This window comes from Octodon degus, unplaced genomic scaffold (assembly GCF_000260255.1).
Source record: "Octodon degus isolate 3935 unplaced genomic scaffold, OctDeg1.0 scaffold00360, whole genome shotgun sequence".
In the NCBI taxonomy this organism is placed as follows: Eukaryota; Metazoa; Chordata; class Mammalia; order Rodentia; family Octodontidae; genus Octodon; species Octodon degus.
Window position 1 is genome coordinate 318,324 of NW_004524936.1, and position 14,637 is coordinate 332,960.

The 14,637-nt window shown below is 37.9% G+C and overlaps 1 protein-coding gene across 2 annotated transcripts in view; it reads right to left on the reverse strand.

Annotated features, from left to right (window-relative positions):
- Klf8 (Kruppel like factor 8) overlaps window positions 1-14,637 on the reverse strand; it is a 284,345-nt gene that overhangs the window by 158,916 nt on the left and 110,792 nt on the right. For both annotated transcript variants that reach the window (XM_023708437.1, XM_004648206.3), the window contains exon 3: window positions 4,125-4,198. In XM_023708437.1, coding sequence (XP_023564205.1) covers window positions 4,125-4,196 — 72 coding nt within the window. In that variant the 5' untranslated portion in view covers window positions 4,197-4,198. The remainder of the gene's footprint in view (window positions 1-4,124; window positions 4,199-14,637) is intronic.

Here is a 14,637-nt window from a genome sequence, read left to right on the forward strand (position 1 = left end):
CAATAGCACCGAGGAAAATGAAATACCTTGGAATTAACCTAACTAAAGAAGTCAAAGATCTTTTCAAGGAAAATTATAGTACTCTTAAAAAAGAGATCATAGAGCATTTCAGAAAATGGAAAGATGTTCCATGCTCCTGGATAGGAAGAACCAACAGTGTGAAGATGGCCATACTCCCAAAGTTGCTGTACAGATTTAATGCAATCCCTATCAGACTACCACCGACATATCTCACAGACATAGAGAAATCATTCCTTAAATTTATCTGGAACCGGAAAAGACCTAGAATATCAAAGGCGCTTCTAGGCAATAAAAACAAGGCAGGAGGCATTACAATTCCTGACTTGAAATTATACAACAAGCCTACTGTGATAAAATCAGCATGGTACTGGCATCAAAATAGACCTGAGGATCAAAAGAATAGGTTAGAAGACACTGAAGCTCCTACAAACACACTCAGCCACCTTATGTTTGACAAAGTTGCCAAACATACTCACTGGAAGAAAGATAGCCTCTTTAACAAATGGTGCTGGAAAAACTGGCTCTCTACATACCGAAAACTCAAACTTGACCCAGGTCCATGACCATGCACTAAACTAAAGTCAAAATGGATTAAAGATCTAAACATTAAAGCAGAGACACTAAATCTCCTGGAAGAGAAGGTATGAGGAACTCTTGAAGACATAGGGGCAGGCAAAGAGTTCATGGACAGAAATCAAATCGCACGGCAAACAGTTGAAAGAATTAACAACTGGGAACTGCTCTTACTGAGAAGTTTTTTTCATGTCAAAAGAAATTACCAATAAAGTGAAAAAGCAACCTACAAATTTGGAAAAAATCATGAGAAACAAGTACTCAGACAAGGGTCTGCTCTCTAGAATCTATAAGGAACTAAAAAACACTAGGGCCCCAAACTTCAAAGACCCAATCCAGAAATAGGCATCCGAGATGAACACACACTTCTCAGAAGAAGAAATTAAAGAAGCGAATAAATATATGAAAAAATGCTCCACATCACGAGGCATTCATGAAATGCAAATTAAAACCACACTGAGATATCATCTCACCACAAAAAGAATGGCTATCATAAAGAAATCACCCAACAACAAATGTTAGAGAGGCTGTGGGGAAAAAGGAACCCTTCTACACTGCTGGTGGGAATGTAGACTGGTACAACCGTTATGGAAATCAGTAGCGAGACTCCTTAGAAAAGTTGGACTAGAAATCCCCTTTAAACCAGCTATTCCTCTACTGGGAATTTTCCCAGAGGATCTGAAATCATCATATCACAGGAATATATGTGTGCCTATGTTTATAGCAGCACAATTTGTAATAGCCAAATCTTGGAAACAACCAAGATGCCCATCACATGAGGTATGGTTGAAAAAGATGTGGTATCTTTACACAATGGAGTATTATTCAGCTATTAAGAATAATAAACTTGAAGCCTTTACATTGAAGTGGATGCCACTTGAACATATACTCATAAGTGAAATAAACCAGACACACATATGTAAATATCGTATAGTCTCCCTAGTATAAGAACTCCAAAGAAAAAATACAAATAGAAAGGTATAATACAAGTAAAAGGAAAGCAGGATCTCAAGGACTAACTAATCAAGAGAGGGAAAGGAGAAGAGCTAGAAAACATGACAATGTCAAGCCATACAGTTATATGTAAAAAACGAGCAAGGCAATGATCCTGAGCATCTCCAGAAAATTTTTTAATCTAGCAGTTAATTGGAAAGATTCTCACCCTGACTAACTATATATAATGATACCTGTTAAGTAAGCTACTGTACTGCAGATGGTAATTTGTAATAGTAGTTTTATGTTTGGAGTGCCTGTCATTCTGGTATTCTGTATATGGGCTGCTTGTCATGACATGCCAGTTGCTGTTATGATGTCTCTCGGGTAGATGGATGTTCAAGAAGAAGGGGGTGGTGAATGAAAGCAAGAGACAGGAAAAGGAATTTTGTGGGACTGTCCTGCTTCAAGGTTGTATATGGTGAGAGTTTTGGACTTATGTGCAAACATGAGAAGTATAGAATTCTTTATCCTATTTTAAAAATATAATCTAATTTTTAAATGTTTTTTATCATATTATGTAGGGACTTAAAGTTCAACATATCAATACTTGATGAAAAATACCTGTTCCTTATTATGCCTAAGATGTTTGAAATGCAGAGAGATAGTGAGGTTAAGCTTAATAGTCTAAGTTGTTTGATAATAACAATAAGCTTGTCTTCTGGATGGTTAACAGCCTAAGTTTGCAGACCAAAATTAGAGAAAAAGGAGGGCTGTAAGGAAAGCCAACATTTTGGCCCTAACCTTCTAAACGCAATTAAGACTCAGGACATATGAGAACTTGTACTGCAACGTCATGTAACTCAGTAGTGTCCCAAATTTTCTGATCAAGGAGATTATGGGGCCAAAGAGGAAAGTTATCGATGATGTAGAATGTGCCTAAGGAGAGTCACATGGAGAGAAAACACTCTCTCAAGCTTTCACAGAGAGCACATTGGCCAAGCAATGGCCGTGACTCATCCACATGGCTGACACTGACAAAGGTTCTACAATCTGAGGTACAGGATCTCAGGATAAATCCTGAGGGGATTTCACTGACCTTATCACACCCAAAAGCTACAACTCTTGTTGCACAGGTCCTGCTTTACCTTGGTCTTAACCATTCAGTAGAAAAGTATGAAGACGAAATATAGGAAGAAAAGCCATGCTGTTATATTGAGCTGTGGGGGACTCAGGTCAACAATATCTGACATTGCCAGTTAAACAGAAGACCCAATGCTATTATGGGCTACTGAACTCTTTTAGAATATTTTGCTGAGTTTACACACCTATAATATTCAAATAACAGATCCTAGTAAAAAAAGGGTATACAGATGAATGTCCATTTTATATCTGTGTATTCAAAGTGGTTATGATAGATATATAGTTACATTCTCTTAATGAATAGAATGATTTGTTCTAGTGGTGTTTGTAAATAGGATTTCAAGTCCGCATCTTGTACAGCAATTAACCACTAAGAAGAATGTATGCAGTGTGTTAATTATTGAAACTGTCTTAGCGATTTGATTTGAAATTGTCTCATTGCTATTTGTTTATCAATAAAATTATGAAAAAAAATAAAAACAAAAAAATTATTCTAAGGTACACTCACTGTACTCCTCCCATCTTCTCTTCCTCCTACTCTCTCCTTGTCCTTATTCCTCTCATCCTGCCTACCCTCCTCATACTCTCTGTGTGTTTGTGCTTGTGGGATTTTTTTCTGGTTCTTTTTGTTTGGATTAAACTAACATTTATCACAGATCTTAAGTAAAAGATGTTACCTCCATAATGTGTATGATCTTCAACCAGTAAGTTCAAGGTTTACAAAAAATGAATCCTGATTTCCAATAATGCGAGAGAAAATTTTATCAGCAATCTACTTTTGGAGTCAAAACTGCAACTGTTCCAGAGTTCTGATCTGTTGGACTAATCTATCAAATCTTGGACTTAGCACATTTCCATAATTACTTGACCCAACTTTATGAAAATCAATCAATCTATCTCTCTCTCTCTCTCTCTCTCTCTCTCTCTCTCTCTCTCTCTCTCCCCTCCCTTCCCCTCCCTCTCTCTCCATTATTTTAAAAGTTACCTTCTCTTTTTACCTATTCCAGACATGAATCAACTGATAAATAACTCGGAGGTCCAATTTAATACAGAAAGTTTTACATATATGATAGATATCAGCTGTTTCTTTAGAAAACCTTAATAATAAATACACTGTTCAACAGGGTTATTGTGAAAGTTAAACAGTGCATTTAATCTTTAAAATAACTAAGATTGAGATAGTACTAGACAAATAGTTGCCGTTGTCTTCCAAGGGTTTTACATTGTCCATATTATCCTTGATCTTAGAGTTTGTTTCTTTACCATCAGATAAAGGTCTGCTGAACCTTAAAGTCAGGCACTGAGATACTTCCTTGAAATAAAATTTCCTCTATGTATTCTAAATCTCCAACATGTTGTAAGAAAACATAAATGAATTCTACCTTTGCAATAATTATCAAGTTCACACCATTATCATACTTCAATATTGGCACTTCATTGTCTTGATAACTTACCTGTTTGAAAGCCTGCATTGAGCAACTTTCTGCACTAAATTGGACTTCCAAGTTGTTTATGAGTTGATCCATATCTGGAGAAGATAAAAGGTAAAGATAACATTCAGAACAAGGTCTAGCCCACTGGATGCGTAAGTCTTCCATCTCTGCTTGGTTGCACCTGTATATACTGTAGCAACATAATTTTGTATGACTTAATAGATGATGAGAACTCACTGAAATATTATGATGTACTCTAAAAATCAAAATGGTACTGAATTATCTACTCATTTCCTCAAAACTATACAGGCAGATATATCAGTTTCTTCCACTCCATCTTCTCCAGACTTCCCTACATTCATACACATATCAGCATAGTTACATGGTATCCAAAATCCTTCCTACTTTGTTGAGTTCTTGCTTCAAGGATTTCTAAGCATTTGTATGACATGTTTATATATTGCAGACAAACTTCTCCAGAGAAGAACTTCGTCTATCTCTCTCTCTTAAATCTATGAGCTAGGTTAAGTTAATTTTTAAAAAGTCCCACTAAATCATTTCTTTCCCTTTCACAGTATCTGTTGTACCTTTTAGATTTTCATTACTGTTTCAAGTGCTCACACTAGCAAGCTAATATGATGTTTGCACATGTGGATCTGATTTATTTTACATACCAATATGGTTTCTAGGTGCTTCCATTTACCTACAAAAGCCTCAAATTTATCTGTTTTTATACCTGAATAGAACCCCATGTGAAAAATACCACATCTTCATTATCTATTCCTCAGTTGATAGGCATTTGGGTTGTCTACAAGATTTAGCTATGACAAATTTTGCTGCTATAAACATGGGGGCACATGTACCACTGTGGTTTAATGATTTCCATTCTTTTGGAAAAATACCTAGGAGAGGAATAGCTGGCTTGAATGAGATCTTCGATCCTAGCATTTTGGTTAACCTCCATACTGATTTCCATAATGGTTGTACCAGCCTACACTCCCACCAACAGTGGAGAAGGGTTCCTTTTTCCCCATACGCTCCAGCATTTGTTATTGATTGAATTCCTGATGGTAGCCTTTGTTGTTCAATGGATAGGAAAAACTGGGATGAGGAAAAGGACAAATGAAAGAAGGGAAAAAAGGTATTTAGATATATACGCAGAATAGTTTGGGTAATTATACTGTCAATTTCTACTAGTCTGAATTTACAATTTGTTCTGTTATATAACTATAGTTTTTGCTCCTATGATCTAACATACAAAACAATTAGTTACTAAATTTTTTTTAATTTCCACATTTAAATTGATATTAATATTGCTAATTTTAGTACTGTAACTAGGATGTCGTATCTGTCCTAACCACAGGTTTTCCACTGGGGAATAATATTGGAAAGCACTGAGGTAATAGCCTCAGCAAAGCCCTATAACAAAAGATAGGGGACAGTGTCAAAAAGAAACCAATAAACCACACTCAATCAAAAGGAAAGGCAGGATCTTGGGACAGACACAAACCAAGAAACTCTGACATACAGAACATATCCCAGAAGCACAGAAACTTTATAGAGTAGCTATAATACTATGATATAGTTTAAATATTATTAAACTTCAAAAAAATCACAGAACACAAAATAAAGAGTTCTTTGGAAATAGAAAATGAAAAGTGGAAGGAGAAAAATGCAATCTCAAGCCCCTAGCCCACTCAGAAAAAATCCAGGAGACAGGAGCATAGAAAAAATTGGAAGTCAAACATCTGAAATCTCTGAAATGATTTCAACTGGAATAAATAAACAACACCAAATGGGTACAGAGCAAATTGGATCAGAAATAATCTCTCAGATAAAGAGTGAAATGATAAATATAATGGAAGAAATACTGAGCATATAAAAAGAAGACATTGATAAAAACAGGACCATAGAAAAGTGATAGAAACCTTCAACAAAACAATATAGGAAAAAAATAGAATAAATGAAACATTGAAAAAGATATTCAGGAAAATAAAAATTACATTCAGAGTTGGCAAAACTGATTAAATGAAACTGAAGATGGAGCCAGCCTAATAGCTCAGCAGACTAAAGCACCTACTTAGGCAGATCATAGTGGCCAGGGTTCAATTCCTGGCATGCCCTACCAACCCCGCCCCCAGGGCATGCTGAAAGGGCAACTCAGATGGGGTGTGGTGACACACACCTGTAATCCCAGCACTTGGAAAGCTGTGAACAAGAGAATCACTATGAGTTGTATCTATGTAGTGAAGCCCTGAACATCCTGTAGATAATGAATGCCCTATACACAGAAAAAGAAAAAAAAAAGAGAAAGTGAAGACTGGATTCAACAACTTAGGAAGCCTCTGGGTGGGCCGGACTCTGGTGAGATGTGCCACTTGGCACCAGCATAGGCACAGACCTTGTGCTGGCAATGGTCCCACATTTTAAGAACTTAAGAGTACTCTTAGTAGCCATATTTGCCCATCACACAAAGGCACAAAGAATTTTCCTGGCACCTGGGCCAAACATTTAAGAAATTAGGAGGACTCTGGGAAGTTGGTGGGATCTTCACAAATCCAGGTAACATCCCCATCTGCACTGAAGCTTTGTTGATCATTGGCCAGTTGCCCCCACTAGCAGTGAGAGACTTGGAGAGCCCTAACCTACTCCACACTATAATGCGAACCTTAAAGATGCATGCCCAACTGCACTCACACAACTCCTAAGTCTGGGTGATTATTGGAAGCTTCAAAAATACCAAAATGCAGGAGCAAAATGCAATCTCAAACCATCATCCCTCCCAGAGCAAATCCATGAGACAAACACATACAAGAACTTGGAAGTCACACACCGGAAGTTTCTGAAATGATAGTTCTTTGCATGGCATTCTCAGGACCCTTTCTGCCCCGCTTTCTGGCTCTCTTGGGAAACCTCCACCCCTCCCACTCAGCCCAAGCTCAGGCCCCACGAGTGTGGTGGTGGGGAGCTCCTGTGCTCTACTGCACTGGTTGGATCTCCCTGGATCAAGAACAGGACAGCCTCATGAGCAAGACCTTCTGCCTGGTTCTCAGGTTTCCTGATAGAGAAGTTCCAGCCCTCTCTATCAGGAAACCTCCACCCTTCCCATTCAGCCCAAGCTCAGGCACAGGGAGTGCGGAGGCCAGCTCATGGGATCCCCTGCACTGGTTGGATCTCCCCAGATCAAGCCCAGGCCACCTCCTGACAGGAAGGCCTTCAGAGACACTGACCACAAGCTCCCCTAGTGAGCAAGAACTTCAGTGACACTCTCTGGACCGCAAGATCCATTCCAAGACCAGGCCCAGCTAGTGTGTTGGAGAGCTTCTGCATAACCCTAAGCCCCTGGGCAAGGGGCACAAGAGAGGGGCACCACAGGTTCACTTCCAAGGGCTGCAGCAGGAAGGAGCTGAACACAACAGCAAGACCCAAGCAAGGCAATAACTGGATAAACTCAAACTTAATAGATCTGCACTAGAATTTCAGTACGTGCTAAGGATATAACTGCACCAAAGTTCTACACCAAAGGTCAGAGGTCACTACTATTCAAAATGACAGAGAAGGAGCAAAATGCAATCTCAGGCCTTGAGCCCAATCAGAACAAGTGCAAAGGACACTAGCTCAGCTTAAATGTATGAATTAATAGAGTCAGAAGTAAAGAAGCACCAGCAGAAAGGAGTAGAGAAACACAGAACAGAATTAATTTCTGGAAAAAACAACAAATTTCTGAATACATAGCATCTGAAGTAAATAATCAAATACAGAAAAAAATGGAGGAAACCTGCCTTGAAAAAAATTCAGTAGGAAAAGAATTAATAACTGCTTCCAAAGAAGACATTAATAAAAAAATAGAGATTAGTAAAATGTCAGATTCTTTGAATGAGCAATACAGGAAAAAAAAACAGACTGCTTGAAGCAGAGACAAGGAGATATAGATGAAAATAAAATCTCAATCACAAGCCTGCAAAACCGTTTGAGTGAAAGTGAAGACACAGTTTCAGATCTTGAAGATTCTGGTGCAGCTATTGAAAAGATAAGAAAGGATCTCTTAAAACCAACAAGGATGCAAGAAAAAATAATTGATCACCTGCAAGACAATGCAAAGATGAACAATGTGAGACTAATAGGTATCTATGAGAAAGAATAAGTCAATACAAATGACATTACAAAAATATGGGCAGAAGTAATAGCAGAAAACTTCCCAAATATGAGGAAACAACCTGACATTCAGGTAACCAAACCACACAGAATGCCAAATAACTTCAGGCAATTAAAAACATATGGAGACATATAATAGTCAACAGCACAAGAAAAATATACTGAAAACCGCTAGAGAAAAGAAGCAGATGTGTTAAGGTTTGTGTCCAGGTGTCCCCCAAAAGCCTCATGTAGTCTTGGAGTGGCTTCTGGGGTTTGTGATTGATTACTGTGGGTGTGGTTGCTGCACCTGCTTGGGGCAGGTAATTTGCATTACAATGTAAGGAAGGAAGAGAAGTTAGCTGCTTGAGCTGCTGCTACCCCTCCCTTTGTGATCTTGTTCTTTGCCTCCGCCATGAAAGGTTGCTTTCTGCTGTGTGCTGCTCTGCCTTGGAGTCTGCTGACTATGGACTGAAACTTCCGGTAACTGTGAGCTAAATAAACCTTTCCTTCCATCATTTTGAGTGTCAGGTACTTGTCCCAGGAACGAGAGAAGAGTAACTAAGACAAGATGACAATCAAAGGAAAACCCATCAGAATTATGGCCGACTTCACTTCAAAAACCATGAAGGCAAGAAGAACATGGAGCAGAGTACTTCAAGTTCTCTATGAAAACAAATTCCAGCCCAGACTACTATACCCTGCAAAACTCTCTTTCAAATTTCATGGAGAAGGGAAATACTTCCATGACAAAGAACAACTAAAGAATTTCATGAGGACAAAGCCAACCCTACAGAGACTAAAGAAAGATGTTCTAGAAAGAGACTAAAATGATCAGAACTCTACCAACGAGAACAGAAGGAACGCACTAAATAACGAAAATAATTAAACACAGGACAAAAAGGAATAAACAACAGCAGGTACATGACATGTAAGTCGCAATTCAGCACATCTCACTTGTAACCATCAATGTAAATGGACTCAACTCAACAATTAAGAGAAATAGACTAGCACAGGGGATTAGGAAACAAAATCCAACAATATGCTGTATATAAGAAACACACTTAACTCATAAAGAAATTCAAGGCTGAATGTCAAAGGATGGAAAACAATACTAGAGGACCAGAACCTCAGAAAAAAGCACGGTTAACAGTCCTGTTTGAAGAAAGTCTCAATTTCAAACCAAGAATAATCAAATGAAATAAAGAAGGTCACTATATACTGGTTAGGGGAAAATTTCAAGAGGAAGGGGTAACAATCATAAATACATACAGACCCATAAAGGGAGCACCCAGCTATATAAGAAAAATCTTAATGGACATGAAAAATCTAATATCCATAACCACAAACTCAATAGGAGACCTTAAAACCCCCTTATGACAAAAACATAGGTCACCTAGAAAAAAATTAGCAAAGAAGCAGCAGAACTGATAAACAGCTTGGAACAAATGGAAGTGGTAGACATATACACAGTGCTCCAAACCACAGCTCAATACACATTTTTCTCAGCTGCACATGAGAAATCTTCTAAAATAGACCACATAACAGTCCATAGGTCAGGCTTAAGTAGATGAAAAACAATAGAAATTATCCCATGCATATTACCAGACCACACAGCAATGAAACTGGAAATAAACACAAGAAACAAAAAAGAAAAAGCCCTAAATACAGGGAAATTAAACAACACCCTATTCAGCAATCAATGGAGTACAGATGAAATTAAACAAGAAATTCAACATTATCTACGATTTCATGAAAATTAAACCACAACTCTCTAGAATTTATGTGATACGATGAAAGCACTTCTCAGACAGAAATACACAGCTGTGAACATACATAATAGGAAAACAGGATGGGAACAAATAAACACCATAATGCTGCATCTCCAACATCTAGAAAAGGAAGAGCATACCAAACCCAGAGCCCAAATACAGGAAGAAATCAAAAAGTTTAAAGCAGAAATTAATGTAATTGAGACGAAGAAAGCAGTTCAAAGAATTAACGAGTGAAAAAGTTGGTTTTTTAGAAAGGTTAAATAAAATTGATAAGCCCCTAGCTAACCTCATCAAAAAGACAAAACAAATTCACACACAAGCAATAAGGAGTGAAAAGGGTGTAATCACCACAAACCCAGGGGAAATTCAGAAGATCATCAATAGATACTTTGAGAATCTTTATGCTCACAGAATAGAAGACATAGAAGAAATGGACAGGTTCCTAGAAAGGTACAAATTACCAAAACAGAATCAAGAAGATATAACATCTCTCAATAACACAACAACAGCTAATGAAATACAAAATGTGACCAAAAGCATCAGACAAATAAAGGTCCAGATCCTGATGGATTCACAGCTGAACTCTACAAAAATTTTCGGAACATATAATTCCTACACTTGTCAAACTCTTCAATGAAATTGAAAAGGAAACAGTTCTCCCAATATCAATCCTGGAACCAAGTAGTATACTGATACCAAAAAATGGGAAAGAAACTACAAAAAAAAAAAGAATTAGAGGCGAATCTCCCTCAGGAATATAGATGCAAAACTTCTCAATAAAATCCTAGCAAATAGAATACATCAAATCATCAAGAAGATCATACACCATGACCAGGTAGGATTCATCCCAGGGATGCAAGGAGGGTTCAATACTCGAAAATCTATAAATGTAATTCACTGTATCAATAGAGTAAAATCTAAAAATCACATGATCATCTCAATTGATGCACAAAAGGCTTTTAACAAAGTCTAACACTCATTCATGTTCAAAGACCTAAAGAAAATTGGAATAGAAAGCCTCTAGTTAAATTTGATAAGAGCCATCTATGACAACCCAATGGCTAATATAACTGTAAAGGGGAAAAACTGAAATCTTTTACTCTAATCCACTACAAGACACAGATGTCCTCTGTCATCCCTCCTATTCAATACTGTTCAGGAATCATTAGCTAGAGCCATTAGAAAAGAGGAAGAAATAAAAGTAATAAGAATAGACAAAGAACAAGTTAAATTATCATTCTTTGCAAATGATATGATATTTTACCCAGAGGACACAAAAAACTCCACAAAGAAGAAACTAGAATTGATACACAAATTCAGTAGCATAGCAGGATACAAAGTCAATATCCAAAACTCCATAGCATTCCTATACACAGATAACAAACACAATTAAGAAACAATTTAGAGAAACAATACTTTTTACAATAGCACTGCTAAAAATGAAATACCTTGGAATTCATCTAATGAAAGAAGTCAAAGAACTTTTCAAGGAAAATTACAGTACTCTCAAAAAAGAGATCACAGATGATTTCAAAAAATGGAAAGATATTCCCTGCTTCTTGATAGGAAGAACCAACATAGTGATGATGGACATACTACCAAAATTACTGCACAGATTTAATTCAATCCCTATCAAACAACCACAAACATAACTGCCACACATGGAGAAATCATTCTTAAAATTTACTTGTAATGAGAAAAGACCTAGAATAACAAAGGCAATCCTGGGCAAAAAAACAAGGCAGGAGGCATTATAATTTCTAACTTGAACATATACTACAAAGGTACTGTGATAAAATCACCATGGTATTTGCAAGAAAATAGACCAGGGGCCAATCCTAGCCCACGTCAAAGTGAGTGTGTGGGAGAGCTTTTGGCTAGCCTGTGCCAGCCCAGGCACAGCATGGGTGAGACCCACTTCCACCCTCTTGGAAACCCACACCCACTCCACAGCACCCACACCCACACCCCAGCCACCAAGTGAGAATTTCTGCCCCTTTGAGAGGACCGACAAATCCAGTCCTAGCCCAGGCCCAGTGAGTGTGTGGGAGAGCTTAAGGCTAACCCGCGCCAGCGGGACCTGCCTGTCCAAGCCCAAGTGCAGAGAGGGTGAGACCCTCTTCCACCCCCTTAGAACCCCCACACCCCACTGCTATGCAGTACAAAACACACCCAGTATACGCAGTGAGAATTTCAGCCAGGTTTTGGGGACTCCCATATCCAGTTTTAGCCCAGACCCTGTGAGTGTGTGGGAAAGCTTCCTCTCCCCCCTACTCCACCTTATCCCCTCCAGACACAGCGCAGGCTTGGCATACAAGCCTGGGGAGAAACCCTACAGCTGCAATCCCTGCAGAAAGAGTAGGAGACAAAGCCACCCAGCTACTCCAGGACTAGAACATCTTGACAGAGGGGCACAATAGGATAACTCCCAACAGCTGCAGCAGAAAGTAGCTGAGCACAGCAGTAAGATCCAAGCCAGGCACAGCTGGATAAATCCAAACTTTGTAGATCTGCACCTGAATTTCAGTAGGTGCTAACATTACAACTGCACCAAAGCTCTACAACAAAGGTCAGAAAACAGTGTTAAACAAAATGAAGAGAAGGAGCAAACTGCAATCTCAGACCCGAACTCCACCCATAACAAGTGCAGAGGACACTAACACAGAACAAATTGGGAATCACACAGCTGCTATCAATGAATCATCAACTTCTGAAATAAAGAAACAACTGCAAAAACTATAGAGGAACTCAGAGTGGAAATGAAGAAAGAAATCCCTGAATTAATAGCATCTGAAATGAAGAACCAAATGCAGAAACATATGGAGGAAACCCGATGCAAACACAGAACAAGTGCAGAGGACACTAGCTTCGTTCAAATGCATGAATTCATGGCGTTGATAGTAAATAAGCAACAGAAAAAAAGTATAAAGGACCTCAGAGCAAAATTCTTTTCTACTAGCTCAGCTCAAACATATGAATTAATAGCATCAAGGTAAATAAGCAAAAGAAGAAAGTTATAGAGGAACTCAGAGCAAAATTACTTTCTGAAATAAAAAAAGGACTCTGAACTCATAGCACCTGAAGTAAAGAATTAACTACAAGAACATAGGGAGGAAACAGAATCTGAAGAAAACACTGCACTAAAAGAATTAATAACTGCTTCTAAAAAAGACACTGATAAAAATACAGGAGATAAGAAACATGACAGATTCTTTGAATGAGCAATACAGGAAAAAAAATAGATCACATGAGCAGAGGCAAAGAGAAAATGATGAACTTAAAATCTCAATCATGAGCTGGGAAAACCATTTGTGTGAAAGTGAAGACAGAGATTCAGATTTTGAAGATGCTAGTGCAGCTAGTGAAAAGGTAAGAAAAGATCTCTTAAAAACAACTAGGATGCAGGAAAAAATAATTCACCACTTGCAAGATGATGAAATGATGAACAATGTGAGACTAACAGGTATTAATGACAAAGGAGTTCATACAAATAACATTTAAAAAATATGGGCAGAAGTAATAGCAGAAAATTTCCCAAATATGAGGAAACTATCTGACACTCAGTTATCTGAAGCATACAGAACGCCAAGTAACCTCAACCTAATTAAAAAAAAAACACTGAGACACATAATAGTCAAGATCCCAGAAAGTCAGCTCAAGAATAATATACTGAAAGCCAATAGAATAAAGAAGAGGATCACATTCAAAGGAAAACCCATCAGAATTACTGCCGACTTCTCTTCAAGAACCATGAAGGCAAGAAGAGCATGGAGCAGAGTACTTCAAGACCTCTAGGAAAACAAATTCCAGCCCATACTACTATACCCTGCAAAACTCATTTCCAAGTTTGATGGAGAACTGAAATACTTCCAATGCCAAAGCATAAAGAATTTCATGATGACAAAGCCAACCCTACATACACTATTGAAAGATGCACTAGAGAGGGACCAAAATGATAAAAACTCCAAGAATGAGATCAGAATCAACCAACTAAACAGGGCAAACAATTAAACACAGGAGAAAAAGTAGTAAATGATAACACCTAAATAACATGTCAATCATAAGTCAATACATCTCAATTATTATCAGCAATGTAAATGGACTCAATTCACCTATTAAGAGAAATAGACTGGCACAGGGTATTAGGAAACAAAAATCAACAATATGCTATATACAAGAAACACATTTAACTCATAAAGACATTGATAGGCTGAAAGTCAAAGGATGGAAAACAATACTGCAGGCAACAGCCCCTCAGAAAAAAGCAGGGGTAGCAATCCTATTCTCAGATAGTCTCAACTTCAAACCAATAATGATCAAGTGAAATAAAGAAGGCCACTATATATTATTTAGGGGAAAAATTCAAGAGGAAGAGGTAACACTCATCAATATGTATGCATCAAACATGGGAGCACCCAACTATATAAAGTAAATCTTAATGGGCATGAAAAAAATCTAATATTCAATACCACAATCTTAACAGGAGACCTTAACACCCCCTTATCCCAAAAAGGTAGGTCAACCAGACAAAAACTTAGCAAAGCAATAACAGAATTGAATGAGAGCTTGAAATACATGGAACTGGTGGACATATACAGAGTGTTCCACCCAAACACAGCTGAATA